The 18,754-nt window shown below is 50.9% G+C and overlaps 1 protein-coding gene across 1 annotated transcript in view; it reads right to left on the reverse strand.

The window, feature by feature from the left end:
- Nucleotides 1-18,754, reverse strand: part of LOC144676594 (integrator complex subunit 3-like) — a gene marked incomplete at its 3' end in the record, with an annotated part of 46,660 nt that overhangs the window by 19,644 nt on the left and 8,262 nt on the right. Inside the window, exon 4 of the mRNA XM_078536977.1 lies at nucleotides 17,391-17,504. Within this exon, the coding sequence (XP_078393103.1) occupies nucleotides 17,391-17,504 (114 nt within the window). The remainder of the gene's footprint in view (nucleotides 1-17,390; nucleotides 17,505-18,754) is intronic.

Below are 18,754 nucleotides of genomic sequence, written 5' to 3' on the forward strand. Positions count from 1 at the left end.
AGTGTTATACAGTGACAGACCTGTCCCCACCAGTACTGTATCAGTGTTATACAGTGACTGACCTCTACCCACCAGTACCGTATCCCAGTGACAGATCCTTCCCCACCAACACTGTACGCCAATGTTATACAGTGACAGTCCCGTCCCTCACCTGTACTGTACCCCAGTGTTATACAGTGACAGACCCGTCCCCACCAGTCCTGTACCCCACGGTCATACAGTGACAGACCTGTCCCCACCAGTCCTGTACCCCACTGCCATACAGTGACAGACCTGTCCCCACCAGTACTGTACCCCAGTGTTACACAGTGACAGACCCGTCCCCACCAGTACTGAACCCCAAAGTTAAACAGAGACATACCCATTGCCACCAGTACTATATCCCAGTGCTATACAGTGACAGACCCGTCCCTACCAATACTATACCCCAGTGTTATACAGTGACAGACCCTTCCCGACCACTACTGTACCCCAGTGTTATACAGTGACAGACCTGTCCGCACCAATACTGTACCCCAGTGTTATACAGTGACAGAACCGTCCCCACCCGTACTGTACCCATGTTGTGCAGTGACAGACCCATCACCTCCAGTAGTGTACCCCAGTGTTATACAATGACAGGCCCGTCCCCAGCAGTACTGTACCCCATTGATAAGCAGAGACAGACCTGTCCCCACCAGTACTGTATCCCAGTGTTATACAGTGACAGACCCGTCCCCACTAGTACTGTGCCCATGTTAAACAGTGGCAGACCCGTCCCCACCAATACTGTACCCCAGTGTTATACAGTAATAGACCAGTCCCTACCAGTACTGTACCCCAGTGTTATACAGTGACAGACCCTTCCCCACCAGTACTGTACCCCAGTGTTATACAGTGATAGACCCGTCCCCACCAGTACTGTACCCCAATGTTATACAGTGACAGATCCTTCTCCACCAGTACTGTACCCCAGTGGTATACAGTGACAGACCCATCCCCACTAGTACTGTGCCCATGTTAAAAACTGACAGACCCGTCCCCATTAGTACTGTGCCCATGTTATACAGTGAAAGACTCGTCCCCACCAATACTGTACCCCAGTGTTATACAGTGATAAATCCGTCCCTACCAGTACTGTACCCCAGTGCTATACAGTGACAGACCCGTCCCTACCAATACTTTACCCCAGTGTTATACAGTGACAGACCTGTCCCCACCAGTACTGTATCCCAGTGTTATACAGTGACAGACCTGTCCCCAACAGTACTGTACCCCAGTGTTATACAGTGACAGACACGTCCCCACCAGTACTGTACCCAAGAGTTATACAGTGACAGACCTGTCCGCACCAGTACTGTACCCCAGTGTTATACAGTGACAGAACCGTCCCCACCCGTACTGTACTCATGTTGTACAGTGACAGACCCATCACCTCCAGTACTGTACCCCAGCGTTATACAGTGACAGGCCAGTCCTCACCAGTACTGTACCTCACTTTTATACAGAGATAGACACGTCCCCACCAGTACTGAACCCCAGTGTTATACAGTGACAGACCCGTCCCCCACCAGTACTGTACCCCAAAGTTATACAATGACAGACCCGTCCCCCTCCAGTACTGTACCCCAGTATCAAACTGTGACAGACCTGCCCCTACCAGTAGTGTATCCCAGTGTTATACAGTGACAGACCTGTCCCGACCATTACTGTACATCAGTGGTATACAGTGACAGACCCGTCCCCACCAGTACTGTACCCCAGTGCTAAACAGTAACAGACCTGCCCCTCCCCCCCGCCCAGTTCTGTACCCCAGTGTTATACAGTGACAGACCCGTCCTCACCAGTACTGTGCCCCAGTGTTATACAATAACAGCCCTGTCCCCACCAGTACTGTACCCCAGTGATTTACAATAACAGCCGTGTCCCCACCAGTACTGTATCCCAGTGTTATGCAATGACAGACCCTGCCCCACCAGTACTGTATCCCAGTGTTATACAGTGACAGACACTTCCCCACCAGTAGTGTACCCCAATGTTATACAGTGACAGTCCCGTCCCCACCAGTACAGTACCACAGTGTTATACAGTGACAGACCTGTCCCCACCAGTGCTGTACCCCACTGTTATACAGTGACAGACCCGTCCCCACCAGTACTGTACCACAGTGTTATACAGTGACAGACCTGTCCCCACCAGTACTGTACCCCACTGTTATCCAGTGACTGACCCTTCCCTACCAGTACTGTACCCCAGTGTTATACAGTGACAGACCCGTCCCCACCAGTACTGTATCCCAGTGTTATACAGTGACTGACCCTTTCCTACCAGTACTGTACCCCAATGTTTTACAGTGACAGACCCGTCCCCACCAGTACTGTGCCCCAATGTTAAACAGAGGGAGACCTGTCCCAACCAGTACTATACCCAAGTGTTATAGTGACAGATACGTCTCCACCAGTACTATACCCCAGTGTTATACAATGACAGGCCAGTCCGCACCAGTACTGTTCCCCAGTGTTATACAGTGACAGGCCAGTCCCCACCAGTACTGTACCCAAGTGTTATACAGTGACAGACCCGTCCCAACCAGTACTGTACCCCAACGTTATACAATGACAGACCCTTCCCCACCATTACTGTGCACTAATTCTATACAATGACAGACCCTTCCCCACCAGTACTGTACCCCAAAGTTAAACAATGACAGACCCGTCCCCCACCAGTACTGTACCCCAGTATTATACAGGGACAAACCCGTCCCTACCAGTTCTGTACCCCAGTGTTATACAGTGACAGACCCACCCCCACCAGTACTGTACCCCAGTGTTATACAGGGACAGACATGTCCCGACAAGTACTGTCCATCAGTGTTATACAGTGACAGACCCGTCCCCACCAGTACTGTACCCCAGTGTTATACAGTGACAGACCAGTCCCCATCAATGCTGTACCCGTGTTATACATTGTCAGATCCATCCCCATCAGTACTGTACCCCAGGGTTATACAGTGACTGACCCATCTACACCAGTACTGTACCCCAGTGTTATACAATGACAGCCCAGTCCCCACCAGTACTGTATCCCAGTGTTATACAGTGACAGACCTTTCCCCACCGCTATTGTACCCCAATGTTATACAGTGATAGTCCCGTCCCAACCAGTACAGTACCCCAGTGTTATACAGTGACAGACCTGTCCCCACCAGTACTGTATCCCAGTGTTATACAGTGACAGACCCTTCCCCACCGCTATTGTACCCCAATGTTATACAGTGATAGTCCCGTCCCAACCAGTACAGTACCCCAGTGTTATACAGTGACAGACCTGTCCCCACCAGTACTGTATCCCAGTGTTATACAGTGAAAGACCCGTCCCTACCAGTACTGTACCCCAATGTTATACAATGACAGAACCGTCCCCACCAGTTCTGTACCTCAGTATTATACAGAGACAGACCCGTGCCCACCAGTTCGGTACCCGAGTGTTATACAGTGACAGACCCGTCCCTACCAGTTCGGTACCCTAGTGTTATACAGTGACAGACCCGTCCCCACCAGTACTGTACCCCAGTGTTATACAGTGATAGACCCGTCCCCACCAGTACTGTACCCCAGTGTTATACAGTGACAAACTCATCCCCACCAGTACTGTACCCCAGTGTTATACAGTGAGAGACCTGTCCGCGCAAGTACTGTACCCCAGTGTTATACAGTGACAGACCTGTCCGCACCAGTACTGTACCCCAGTGTTATACAGTGACAGACCTGTCCGCACTAGTACTGTACCCCAATGTTATACAGTGACAGACCTGTCCTCACCAGTAGTATGCCCCAGTGTTATACAGTGACAGACCTGTCCGCAGCAGTACTATACCCCAGTGTTATACAGTGACAGACCCGTCCCCACCAGTACTGTACTCCAGTGTTATACAGTGACAGACCCTTCCCCACCACTACTGTACCCCAGTGTTATACAGTGACAGACCTGTCCCCACCAGTACTGTATCAGTGTTATACAGTGACTGACCTCTACCCACCAGTACCGTATCCCAGTGACAGATCCTTCCCCACCAACACTGTACGCCAATGTTATACAGTGACAGTCCCGTCCCTCACCTGTACTGTACCCCAGTGTTATACAGTGACAGACCCGTCCCCACCAGTCCTGTACCCCACGGTCATACAGTGACAGACCTGTCCCCACCAGTCCTGTACCCCACTGCCATACAGTGACAGACCTGTCCCCACCAGTACTGTACCCCAGTGTTACACAGTGACAGACCCGTCCCCACCAGTACTGAACCCCAAAGTTAAACAGAGACATACCCATTGCCACCAGTACTATATCCCAGTGCTATACAGTGACAGACCCGTCCCTACCAATACTATACCCCAGTGTTATACAGTGACAGACCCTTCCCGACCACTACTGTACCCCAGTGTTATACAGTGACAGACCTGTCCGCACCAATACTGTACCCCAGTGTTATACAGTGACAGAACCGTCCCCACTCGTACTGTACCCATGTTGTGCAGTGACAGACCCATCACCTCCAGTAGTGTACCCCAGTGTTATACAATGACAGGCCCGTCCCCAGCAGTACTGTACCCCATTGATAAGCAGAGACAGACCTGTCCCCACCAGTACTGTATCCCAGTGTTATACAGTGACAGACCCGTCCCCACTAGTACTGTGCCCATGTTAAACAGTGGCAGACCCGTCCCCACCAATACTGTACCCCAGTGTTATACAGTAATAGACCAGTCCCTACCAGTACTGTACCCCAGTGTTATACAGTGACAGATCCTTCTCCACCAGTACTGTACCCCAGTGGTATACAGTGACAGACCCATCCCCACTAGTACTGTGCCCATGTTAAAAACTGACAGACCCGTCCCCATTAGTACTGTGCCCATGTTATACAGTGAAAGACTCGTCCCCACCAATACTGTACCCCAGTGTTATACAGTGATAAATCCGTCCCTACCAGTACTGTACCCCAGTGCTATACAGTGACAGACCCGTCCCTACCAATACTTTACCCCAGTGTTATACAGTGACAGACCTGTCCCCACCAGTACTGTATCCCAGTGTTATACAGTGACAGACCTGTCCCCAACAGTACTGTACCCCAGTGTTATACAGTGACAGACACGTCCCCACCAGTACTGTACCCAAGTGTTATACAGTGACAGACCTGTCCGCACCAGTACTGTACCCCAGTGTTATACAGTGACAGAACCGTCCCCACCCGTACTGTACTCATGTTGTACAGTGACAGACCCATCACCTCCAGTACTGTACCCCAGCGTTATACAGTGACAGGCCAGTCCTCACCAGTACTGTACCTCACTTTTATACAGAGATAGACACGTCCCCACCAGTACTGAACCCCAGTGTTATACAGTGACAGACCCGTCCCCCACCAGTACTGTACCCCAAAGTTATACAATGACAGACCCGTCCCCCTCCAGTACTGTACCCCAGTATCAAACTGTGACAGACCTGCCCCTACCAGTAGTGTATCCCAGTGTTATACAGTGACAGACCTGTCCCGACCATTACTGTACATCAGTGGTATACAGTGACAGACCCGTCCCCACCAGTACTGTACCCCAGTGCTAAACAGTAACAGACCTGCCCCTCCCCCCCGCCCAGTTCTGTACCCCAGTGTTATACAGTGACAGACCCGTCCTCACCAGTACTGTGCCCCAGTGTTATACAATAACAGCCCTGTCCCCACCAGTACTGTATCCCAGTGTTATGCAGTGGCAGACCCTGCCCCACCAGTATTGTACCCCAATGTTAAACGGAGACAGACCAGTCCCCTCCAGTACTGTACCCCAGTGTTACACAGTGACAGACGCGTCACACTAGTACTGTGCCCATGTTAAACAGTGACAAACCCGTCCCCACCAATACTGTACCCTAGTGTTATACAGTGACAGTCCCGTCCCCACCAGTACAGTAGCCCAGTGTTATACAGTGACAGACCTGTCCCCACGAGTACTGTACCCCACTGTTATACAGTGATAGACCCGTCCCAACCGGTACTGTACCCCAGTGTTATACAGTGACAGACCCGTCCCCACCAGTACTGTACCCAAGTGTTATACAGTGACAGACCTGTCTGCACCAGTACTATACCCCAGTGTTATACAGTGACAGGCCAGTCCGCACCAGTACTGTTCCCCAGTGTTATACAGAGAGAGGCCAGTCCGCACCAGTACTGTACCCCAGTGTAATACAGTGATAGAACCGTCCCCACCCGTACTGTACCCATGTTGTAGTGACAGACCCGTCACCTCCAGTACTGTACCCCAGCGTTATACAGTGACAGGCCAGTCCCCACCAGTACTGTACAAAAGTGTTACACAGTGACAGACCTGTCCCTGTACTGTACTGTACCACAATGTTGTACAATGACAGACCCTTCCCCACCAGTACTGTACCCCAATGTTATACAGTGACTGACCCGTCCCCACCAGTACAGTACCCCAGTGTTATACAATGACAGCCCAGTCCCCACCAGTACTGTATCCCAGTGTTATACAGTGACAGACCCTTCCCCACCGCTATTGTACCCCAATGTTATACAGTGATAGTCCCGTCCCCACCGGTACAGTACCCGAGTGTTATACAGTGACAGACCTGTCCCCACCAGTACTGTATCCCAGTGTTATACAGTGACAGACCCTTCCCCACCGCTATTGTACCCCAATGTTATACAGTGATAGTCCCGTCCCAACCAGTACAGTACCCCAGTGTTATACAGTGACAGACCTGTCCCCACCAGTACTGTATCCCAGTGTTATACAGTGACAGACCCTTCCCCACCGCTATTGTACCCCAATGTTATACAGTGATAGTCCCGTCCCAACCAGTACAGTACCCCAGTGTTATACAGTGACAGACCTGTCCCCACCAGTACTGTATCCCAGTGTTATACAGTGAAAGACCCGTCCCTACCAGTACTGTACCCCAATGTTATACAATGACAGAACCGTCCCCACCAGTTCTGTACCTCAGTATTATACAGAGACAGACCCGTGCCCACCAGTTCGGTACCCGAGTGTTATACAGTGACAGACCCGTCCCTACCAGTTCGGTACCCTAGTGTTATACAGTGACAGACCCGTCCCCACCAGTACTGTACCCCAGTGTTATACAGTGATAGACCCGTCCCCACCAGTACTGTACCCCAGTGTTATACAGTGACAAACTCATCCCCACCAGTACTGTACCCCAGTATTATACAGTGAGAGACCTGTCCGCGCAAGTACTGTACCCCAGTGTTATACAGTGACAGACCTGTCCGCACCAGTACTGTACCCCAGTGTTATACAGTGACAGACCTGTCCGCACTAGTACTGTACCCCAATGTTATACAGTGACAGACCTGTCCTCACCAGTAGTATGCCCCAGTGTTATACAGTGACAGACCTGTCCGCAGCAGTACTATACCCCAGTGTTATACAGTGACAGACCCGTCCCCACCAGTACTGTACTCCAGTGTTATACAGTGACAGACCCTTCCCCACCACTACTGTACCCCAGTGTTATACAGTGACAGACCTGTCCCCACCAGTACTGTATCAGTGTTATACAGTGACTGACCTCTACCCACCAGTACCGTATCCCAGTGACAGATCCTTCCCCACCAACACTGTACGCCAATGTTATACAGTGACAGTCCCGTCCCTCACCTGTACTGTACCCCAGTGTTATACAGTGACAGACCCGTCCCCACCAGTCCTGTACCCCACGGTCATACAGTGACAGACCTGTCCCCACCAGTCCTGTACCCCACTGCCATACAGTGACAGACCTGTCCCCACCAGTACTGTACCCCAGTGTTACACAGTGACAGACCCGTCCCCACCAGTACTGAACCCCAAAGTTAAACAGAGACATACCCATTGCCACCAGTACTATATCCCAGTGCTATACAGTGACAGACCCGTCCCTACCAATACTATACCCCAGTGTTATACAGTGACAGACCCTTCCCGACCACTACTGTACCCCAGTGTTATACAGTGACAGACCTGTCCGCACCAATACTGTACCCCAGTGTTATACAGTGACAGAACCGTCCCCACTCGTACTGTACCCATGTTGTGCAGTGACAGACCCATCACCTCCAGTAGTGTACCCCAGTGTTATACAATGACAGGCCCGTCCCCAGCAGTACTGTACCCCATTGATAAGCAGAGACAGACCTGTCCCCACTAGTACTGTATCCCAGTGTTATACAGTGACAGACCCGTCCCCACTAGTACTGTGCCCATGTTAAACAGTGGCAGACCCGTCCCCACCAATACTGTACCCCAGTGTTATACAGTAATAGACCAGTCCCTACCAGTACTGTACCCCAGTGTTATACAGTGACAGACCCTTCCCCACCAGTACTGTACCCCAATGTTATACAGTGACAGATCCTTCTCCACCAGTACTGTACCCCAGTGGTATACAGTGACAGACCCATCCCCACTAGTACTGTGCCCATGTTAAAAACTGACAGACCCGTCCCCATTAGTACTGTGCCCATGTTATACAGTGAAAGACTCGTCCCCACCAATACTGTACCCCAGTGTTATACAGTGATAAATCCGTCCCTACCAGTACTGTACCCCAGTGCTATACAGTGACAGACCCGTCCCTACCAATACTTTACCCCAGTGTTATACAGTGACAGACCTGTCCCCACCAGTACTGTATCCCAGTGTTATACAGTGACAGACCTGTCCCCAACAGTACTGTACCCCAGTGTTATACAGTGACAGACCTGTCCTCACCAGTAGTATGCCCCAGTGTTATACAGTGACAGACCTGTCCGCAGCAGTACTATACCCCAGTGTTATACAGTGACAGACCCGTCCCCACCAGTACTGTACTCCAGTGTTATACAGTGACAGACCCTTCCCCACCACTACTGTACCCCAGTGTTATACAGTGACAGACCTGTCCCCACCAGTACTGTATCAGTGTTATACAGTGACTGACCTCTACCCACCAGTACCGTATCCCAGTGACAGATCCTTCCCCACCAACACTGTACGCCAATGTTATACAGTGACAGTCCCGTCCCTCACCTGTACTGTACCCCAGTGTTATACAGTGACAGACCCGTCCCCACCAGTCCTGTACCCCACGGTCATACAGTGACAGACCTGTCCCCACCAGTCCTGTACCCCACTGCCATACAGTGACAGACCTGTCCCCACCAGTACTGTACCCCAGTGTTACACAGTGACAGACCCGTCCCCACCAGTACTGAACCCCAAAGTTAAACAGAGACATACCCATTGCCACCAGTACTATATCCCAGTGCTATACAGTGACAGACCCGTCCCTACCAATACTATACCCCAGTGTTATACAGTGACAGACCCTTCCCGACCACTACTGTACCCCAGTGTTATACAGTGACAGACCTGTCCGCACCAATACTGTACCCCAGTGTTATACAGTGACAGAACCGTCCCCACTCGTACTGTACCCATGTTGTGCAGTGACAGACCCATCACCTCCAGTAGTGTACCCCAGTGTTATACAATGACAGGCCCGTCCCCAGCAGTACTGTACCCCATTGATAAGCAGAGACAGACCTGTCCCCACCAGTACTGTATCCCAGTGTTATACAGTGACAGACCCGTCCCCACTAGTACTGTGCCCATGTTAAACAGTGGCAGACCCGTCCCCACCAATACTGTACCCCAGTGTTATACAGTAATAGACCAGTCCCTACCAGTACTGTACCCCAGTGTTATACAGTGACAGACCCTTCCCCACCAGTACTGTACCCCAATGTTATACAGTGACAGATCCTTCTCCACCAGTACTGTACCCCAGTGGTATACAGTGACAGACCCATCCCCACTAGTACTGTGCCCATGTTAAAAACTGACAGACCCGTCCCCATTAGTACTGTGCCCATGTTATACAGTGAAAGACTCGTCCCCACCAATACTGTACCCCAGTGTTATACAGTGATAAATCCGTCCCTACCAGTACTGTACCCCAGTGCTATACAGTGACAGACCCGTCCCTACCAATACTTTACCCCAGTGTTATACAGTGACAGACCTGTCCCCACCAGTACTGTATCCCAGTGTTATACAGTGACAGACCTGTCCCCAACAGTACTGTACCCCAGTGTTATACAGTGACAGACACGTCCCCACCAGTACTGTACCCAAGTGTTATACAGTGACAGACCTGTCCGCACCAGTACTGTACCCCAGTGTTATACAGTGACAGAACCGTCCCCACCCGTACTGTACTCATGTTGTACAGTGACAGACCCATCACCTCCAGTACTGTACCCCAGCGTTATACAGTGACAGGCCAGTCCTCACCAGTACTGTACCTCACTTTTATACAGAGATAGACACGTCCCCACCAGTACTGAACCCCAGTGTTATACAGTGACAGACCCGTCCCCCACCAGTACTGTACCCCAAAGTTATACAATGACAGACCCGTCCCCCTCCAGTACTGTACCCCAGTATCAAACTGTGACAGACCTGCCCCTACCAGTAGTGTATCCCAGTGTTATACAGTGACAGACCTGTCCCGACCATTACTGTACATCAGTGGTATACAGTGACAGACCCGTCCCCACCAGTACTGTACCCCAGTGCTAAACAGTAACAGACCTGCCCCTCCCCCCCGCCCAGTTCTGTACCCCAGTGTTATACAGTGACAGACCCGTCCTCACCAGTACTGTGCCCCAGTGTTATACAATAACAGCCCTGTCCCCACCAGTACTGTATCCCAGTGTTATGCAGTGGCAGACCCTGCCCCACCAGTATTGTACCCCAATGTTAAACGGAGACAGACCAGTCCCCTCCAGTACTGTACCCCAGTGTTACACAGTGACAGACGCGTCACACTAGTACTGTGCCCATGTTAAACAGTGACAAACCCGTCCCCACCAATACTGTACCCTAGTGTTATACAGTGACAGTCCCGTCCCCACCAGTACAGTAGCCCAGTGTTATACAGTGACAGACCTGTCCCCACGAGTACTGTACCCCACTGTTATACAGTGATAGACCCGTCCCAACCGGTACTGTACCCCAGTGTTATACAGTGACAGACCCGTCCCCACCAGTACTGTACCCAAGTGTTATACAGTGACAGACCTGTCTGCACCAGTACTATACCCCAGTGTTATACAGTGACAGGCCAGTCCGCACCAGTACTGTTCCCCAGTGTTATACAGAGAGAGGCCAGTCCGCACCAGTACTGTACCCCAGTGTAATACAGTGATAGAACCGTCCCCACCCGTACTGTACCCATGTTGTAGTGACAGACCCGTCACCTCCAGTACTGTACCCCAGCGTTATACAGTGACAGGCCAGTCCCCACCAGTACTGTACAAAAGTGTTACACAGTGACAGACCTGTCCCTGTACTGTACTGTACCACAATGTTGTACAATGACAGACCCTTCCCCACCAGTACTGTACCCCAATGTTATACAGTGACTGACCCGTCCCCACCAGTACAGTACCCCAGTGTTATACAGTGACTGACCCATCCCCACCAGTACTGTACCCCAGTGTTATACAATGACAGCCCTGTCCCCACCAGTACTGTACCCCAATGTTTTACAGTGACAGACCCGTCCCCACCAGTACTGTACCCCAATGTAAAACAGAGACAGACCTGTCCCCTCCAGTACTGTACCCCAGTGTTATACAGTGACAGACCCGTCCCCATGAGTAGTGCCCCAGTGTTATACAGTGATAGACCCGTCCCTACCAGTACTCTACCCCAGTGTTATACAGTGACAGACCTGTCTGCCCCAGTACTATACCCCAATGTAAAACAGAGACAGACCTGTCCCCTCCAGTACTGTACCCCAGTGTTATACAGTGACAGACCCGTCCCCATGAGTACTCTACCCCAATGTTTTACAGTGACAGACCCGTCCCCACCAGTACTGTACCCCAATGTAAAACAGAGACAGACCTGTCCCCTCCAGTACTGTACCCCAGTGTTATACAGTGACAGACCCGTCCCCATGAGTACTGTGCCCCAGTGTTATACAGTGATAGACCCGTCCCTACCAGTACTCTACCCCAGTGTTATACAGTGACAGACCCGTCCCCACCAGTACTGTACCCCAATGTAAAACAGAGACAGACCTGTCCCCTCCAGTACTGTACCCCAGTGTTATACAGTGACAGACCCGTCCCCATGAGTACTGTACCCCAGTGTTATACAGTGATAGACCCGTCCCTACCAGTACTCTACCCCAGTGTTATACAGTGACAGACCCTTCCCCACCACTATTATACTCCAATGTTATTAAGTGATAGTCCCGTCCCCACCAGTACAGTACCCCAATGTTTTACAGTGACAGACCCGTCCCCACCAGTACTGTACCCCAATGTTTTACAGTGACAGACCCGTCCCCACCAGTACTGTACCCCAATGTTTTACAGTGACAGACCCGTCCCCACCAGTACTGTACCCCAATGTAAAACAGAGACAGACCTGTCCCCTCCAGTACTGTACCCCAGTGTTATACAGTGACAGACCCGTCCCCATGAGTACTGTGCCCCAGTGTTATACAGTGATAGACCCGTCCCTACCAGTACTCTACCCCAGTGTTATACAGTGACAGACCTGTCTGCCCCAGTACTATACCCCAGTGTTATACAGTAACAGACCCGTCCCCACCAGTACTGTACCCCAGTGTAAAACAGTGACAGACCCGTCCACACCAGTACTGTACCCGTGTTATACAGTGACAGACCCATCCCCACCTAAACTGTACCCCAGTGTTATACAGTGACAGGCCAGTCCCCATCAGTACTGTATCCAAGTGTTATACAGTGACAGGCCAGTACCTACCAGTACTGTACCCCAAAGTTATACAATGACAGACCCTTCCCCACCAGTACTGTACCCCAAAGTTGTACAATGACAGACCCGTCCCCCTCCAGTACCGTACCCCAGTATTAAACTGTGACAGACCCGTCCCTACCAGTACTCTACCCCAGTGTTATACAGTGACAGACCTGTCTGCCCCAGTACTATACCCCAGTGTTATACAGTAACAGACCCGTCCCCACCAGTACTGTACCCCAGTGTAAAACAGTGACAGACCCGTCCCTAACAGTACTGTACCCCAGTGTTATACAGTGACAGACCCGTCCCCACCAGTACTGTATCCCAGTGATATACAGTGACAGACCCGTCCCCACCAGTACTGTACCCCAGTGTTAAACAGTGACTGACCCGTCCCCACCAGTACTGCACCCCAGTGTTATACAGTGACAGACCCGTCCCCACCAGCTCTGTACCCCAGTGTTATACAGTGACAGAACCGTTCCCACCAATACTGCACCCCAGTGTTATACAGTGACAGACCTGTCCCCACCAGTACTGTACCACAGTGTTTTACAATAACAGCCGTGTCCCCACCAGTACTGTATCCCAGTGTTATGCAGTGACAGACCCTGCCCCACCTGTACTGTACCCCAGTGTTATACAGTGACAGAGCTGTCCCCCCCAGTACTGTACCCCAATGTTTTACAATGACAGACTCATCCGCACCACTACTGTACCCGAATGTTTTACAGTGACAGACCCATCCCCACCAGTACTGTATCCCAGTGTTATACAGTGACAGACCCGTCCCCACCAGTACTGTACCCCAGTGTTATACAGTGACAGACCAGTCCCCACCAGTACTGTACCCCAATGTTAAACAGAGACAGACCTGTCCCCTCCAGTACTGTACCCCAGTGTTATACAGTGACAGATCCGTCTCCACCAGTACTGTACCCCAGTGTTATACAGTGATAGACCCGTCCCCACCAGTACTGTACCCAAGTGTGATACATTGACAGACCTGTCCGCACCAGTACTGTACCCCAGTGTAATACAGTGACAGAACCGTCCCCACCCGTACTGTACCCATGTTCTAGTGACAGACCCATCACCTCCAGTTGTGTACCCCAGTGTTATACAGTGAAAGGCCAATCCACACCAGTACTGTACCCCAGCGTTATACAGTGACAGACTTGTCCCTACCAGTACTGTACCCCAATGTTATACAGTGATGACCCGTCCCCACCCGTACTGTACCCCAGTGTTAAACAGTAACAGACCTGTCCCCACCAGTTCTGTACCCCAGTGTTATACAGTGTGAGACCCGTCCCCACCAGTACTGTACCCCAGTGTTATACAATGACAGCCCTGTCCCCACCAGTACTGTATCCCAGTGTTATACAGCAACAGACCCTTCCCCACCAGTACTGTACCCCAATGTTATACAGTGACAGTCCCGTCCCCACCAGGACAGTACCCCAGTGTTATACAGTGACAGACCTGTCCCCACCAGTACTGTGTCCCAGTGTTATACAGTGACAGACCCGTCCCCACCAGTACTGTATCCCAGTGTTATACAGTGACTGACCCTTCCCTACCAGTACTGTACCCCAGTGGTATACAGTGACAGACCCGTCCCCACCAGTACTATATTCCAGTGTTATACAGTGACAGACCCTTCCCCACCGCTATTGTACCCCAATGTTATACAGTGATAGTCCCGTCCCAACCAGTACAGTACCCCAGTGTTATACAGTGACAGACCTGTCCCCACCAGTACTGTACCCCAGTGTTAAACAGTGACTGACCCGTCCCCACCAGTACTGCACCCAAGTGTTATACAGTGACAGACCCGTCCCCACCAGTACTGTACCTCACTTTTATACAGAGACAGACCCGTCCCCACCAGTACTGTAATCCAATGTTATACAATGACTGACCCGTCCCCAGCAGTACTGTACCCCAATGTTATACAGTGATAGACCCGTCCCCACCAGTACTGTACCCCAATGTTATACAGTGACAGACTCTGCCCCACCAGTACTGTACCCCAGTGTTATACAGTGACAGACCTGTCCGCACAAGTACTGTACCCCATTGTTATACAGTGACAGACCTGTCCGCACCAGTACTGTAGCCCAGTGTTATAGTGACAGACCTGTCCGCACCAGTACTGTCCCCCAGTGTTATACGGTGACAGACCTGTCTGCACCAGTACTATACCCCAGTGTTATACAGTGACAGACCCGTCCCCACCAGTCCTGTACCCCAGTGTTATACAGTGACAGACCCGTCCCCACCAGTACTGTACCCCATTGTTATACAGTGACAGACCCGTCCCCACCAGTACTGTACCCCAGTGTTATACAGTGACAGACCTGTCCCCACCAGTACTGTACCCCAGTGTTTTACAGTGACAGACCCTTCCCCACCCGTACTGTACCCCAGTGTTAAACAGAGACAGACCTGTCCCCACTAGTACTGTACCCCAGTGTTATACAGTGACAGACCCGTCCCCACCAGTACTGTATCCAAGTGTTATACAGTGACAGACCCGTCCCCACCAGTACTGTATCCAAGTGTTATACAGTGACAGACCCGTCCCCACTAGTAGTGTGCCCGTGTTAAACAGTGACAGACCCGTCCCCACCAATACTGTACCCCAGTGTTATACAGTGATAGACCCGTCCCTACCAGTACTGTACCCCAGAGTTATACAGTGACAGACCCGTCCCCACCAGTACTGTACCCAAGTGTTATACAGTGACAGACCTGTCCCCACCAGTACTGTACCCAAGTGTTATACAGTGACAGACCTGTCCTCACCAGTACTATACCCCAGTGTTATACAGTGACAGGCCAGTCCGCACCAGTACTGTACCCCAGTGTTATACAGTGACAGAACCGTCCCCACCCGTACTGTATCCCAGTGTTATACAGTGACAGAACCGATCCCACCCGTACTGTACCCATGTTGTACAGTGACAGACCCATCACCTCCAGTAGTGTACCCCAGTGTTATACAGTGACAGGCCAGTCCCCACCAGTACTGTACCTCACTTTTATACAGAGACAGACCCGTGCCCACCAGTACTGTACCCTAGTGTTATACAGTGACAGACCCGTCCCCACCAGTACTGTACCCCATTGTTATACAGTGATAGACCCGTCCCCACCAGTACTGTACCCGTGTTATACAGTGACAGACTCATCCCCGCCAGTACTGTACCCCAGTGTTATACAGTGACAGACCCGTCCGCACCAGTACTGTCCCCAGTGTTATACAGTGACAGACCTGTCTGCACCAGTACTGTACCCCAGTGTTATACAGTGACAGACCTGTCCCCACCAGTACTATACCCGAGCGTTGTGCAGTGACAGACCCGTCCCCACCAGTAACATACTCCATTGTTACATGAAGGGCTCTCTGTCCAGCCAGCCCTGAATTTGGCAGGGCGGGATAACTCATTGTGCAGAGTGCTTTCACGGTTCAGGTGAACACAGAATCACAGGATTGTTACAGCACAGGAGGTGCCTGTGGTGGCTCTCCCAATGAGCAGTTCACTTAGTGCCATTCCCCCGCCACCTCCGCCAAACACATGCGGAGGATTTGACAAGGTCCTGCTGATGGCTGTGTAGGCAGCACGGTGACTGCTCTGAAACAGAACTCTCCGTGGGAAGCATGTTTCACACTAACCTCGAGGACAATCTGCAATACACTCACAATCCTGTCACTGGAAATTATTTATCAGGTTCTGTCACGCCAGATTTACTCTGGCAGCTCCCTAGAGTTCCCATTACAGGTTTATTCTGCTCGCTTCCCTCTGGTTACCACAGGCTCATGGTGACTGTCTGTCTTCTGTCTGGATAGGCATCCGGACTGTTACACAACCATTGTGGGGGGGAAGACTACGCCAGAGGTGGGCCTGCCTCTCTCCTCAGCAATGACTTCCTCAGCTCGACCCCCATTCAGTTCTAGGCCAACCCCTCTGCCACCCTCATCAGTATCACCCAGAGTCACAATGCAACTGGTTAAAAGCAGGATTCCTTCACAACCTATGTTAATTAGGAACCAACACTTATATAGTCTTTCCTGACCTCAGATATCCCAAAAGTGCTGTAGAACCAACAATGCACTTTCTTTTCAAAGTCTGATAACTGTTCTAACGTAGGACACACAACAGCCAATTTGTGCACAGCACCACCCCAGCAACAGCAACGTGATTATAATCGAGTTATCTATTTTTTTTGAGTGATGTTGGTTGAGGGATAAACATTGGTCAGGTCACCTGGACAAGCTCCCCAGCTCTTCTTCGCAACAATGGCCGTGAGACCGCTTACAGTCACCTGCACAGGTCAGACGGGGGCTCGGTTTAATGTCTCATCTGAAAGACAGCTCCGCTGACAGCGCAGCACGCTCTCGGCACTGCACCCCAAGGTTAGCCACGTTTTTGCGTTTACATCTCTGAAGCAGGGGCTGAACCCCATGACCTGCTGCGCTGAGAGATGAGAACGATACCCACTGAACGGCTGTTTCAAGTGCTGTACAAGCCTCACCTGTATTCTGACTGTGTCCTGAAGTTTCAGGTATTTTTCCATGAGGAGCTGGTTAATCTTAATTAAAATCAGGTTCATGCCATCTCTGCTAACCAACATCAGATCCCGGTAACACTGCAACACAATACCAGATATCACTGTCAATACTTGGAGAAGAGTAACCACCACAAGCTGAAAAACAGCTCCATGCATTTATACAGTAAATCTGACACAGGAAAACGTCCATCAGATGGTGGTATCTGAAAAGGAATAAAGTGCTGGGTTACGGGGAGGAGACAGGAGAAGTAAACTGCGCATTCGGAGGGGCCAGTGCAGGCACAATGGGCTGAACGGCCTCCTTCTGCTCTGTCACAATTCTGTGGCCGTGTCCTGGGCCCCTCGACGAGGGGAAACTGATTCTATCCACTCCCTTCATCACCTTATAAACCTCGATTAGGTCATCCCTTAATCTGCTGTACGCGATGGAATACAAGCCTAGTCTTTTCCTAAAATGTTCTTTCATCTTTTATTCATTCGTGGGCTGTAGGCCAGGCCAGCATTTATTGCCCATCCCTAACTGCCCTCGTTCAGAGGGCACTTAAGGGTCAACCACACGGCTGTGGGTCTGGAGTCACATGCAGGTCAGACTGGATAAGGACGGCAGATTTCCTACCCTAAAGCGACATTACTGAACTAGATGGGGTTTTTACAACAATCGGCAACAGTTTCATGGTCATCATTAGAACTTTTTAACTCCAGATTTTTTATTGAATTCAAATTTCACTGTCTGCCGTGGGAGGGGGATTCACACCCAGGTCGCCAGAGCATTACCCTGGGTCTCTGCGCAACCTGTCCTTGTATTTTAACCAGTGTCGCGAATCTGCACTGCAACCCCTCCAGAGCCCCATTATCCTTCCTGAGGTGCGGTGCCCAGAGCTTAAATGCACCAGATTTCATCTCGCCAGAGTTTCAGAGAGCTACAGCAACTGGAGTACTGCGTCGTTTTTCTCCTTACTTAAGAAAGGTTATAATTGCATTAGAAGCAGTCCAGAGAAGGTTCACTCATCTAATTTCTGCTATAAACGGCTTAGCTAGTGAGCGAAGGTTGGAGCAGGTTGGGCTATATCCATTCAGAGTTTAGCAGGATGAGGTGCGGCGATCTTATTGAAACATATAAAACCCTGAGTGGAGTTGGCAGGGTGGACGCTGCCCTCGTGGGCAAGGCTAGAACTGAGGGACACAGTTTAAAAATTAGGAGTCTCCCATTTAAGACTGAGATTTAGAAGAGTTTATTTCCCCCCGACTCAGTTATTAGTCTGTGGAATTCTCTTCCCCAGAGAGCAATGGAGGCTGGCTCATCGAATATACTCAAGGCTGAATCGGAC

Source organism: Cetorhinus maximus, unplaced genomic scaffold, assembly GCF_964194155.1.
Source record: "Cetorhinus maximus unplaced genomic scaffold, sCetMax3.hap1.1 HAP1_SCAFFOLD_1726, whole genome shotgun sequence".
Taxonomy (NCBI): Eukaryota; Metazoa; Chordata; class Chondrichthyes; order Lamniformes; family Cetorhinidae; genus Cetorhinus; species Cetorhinus maximus.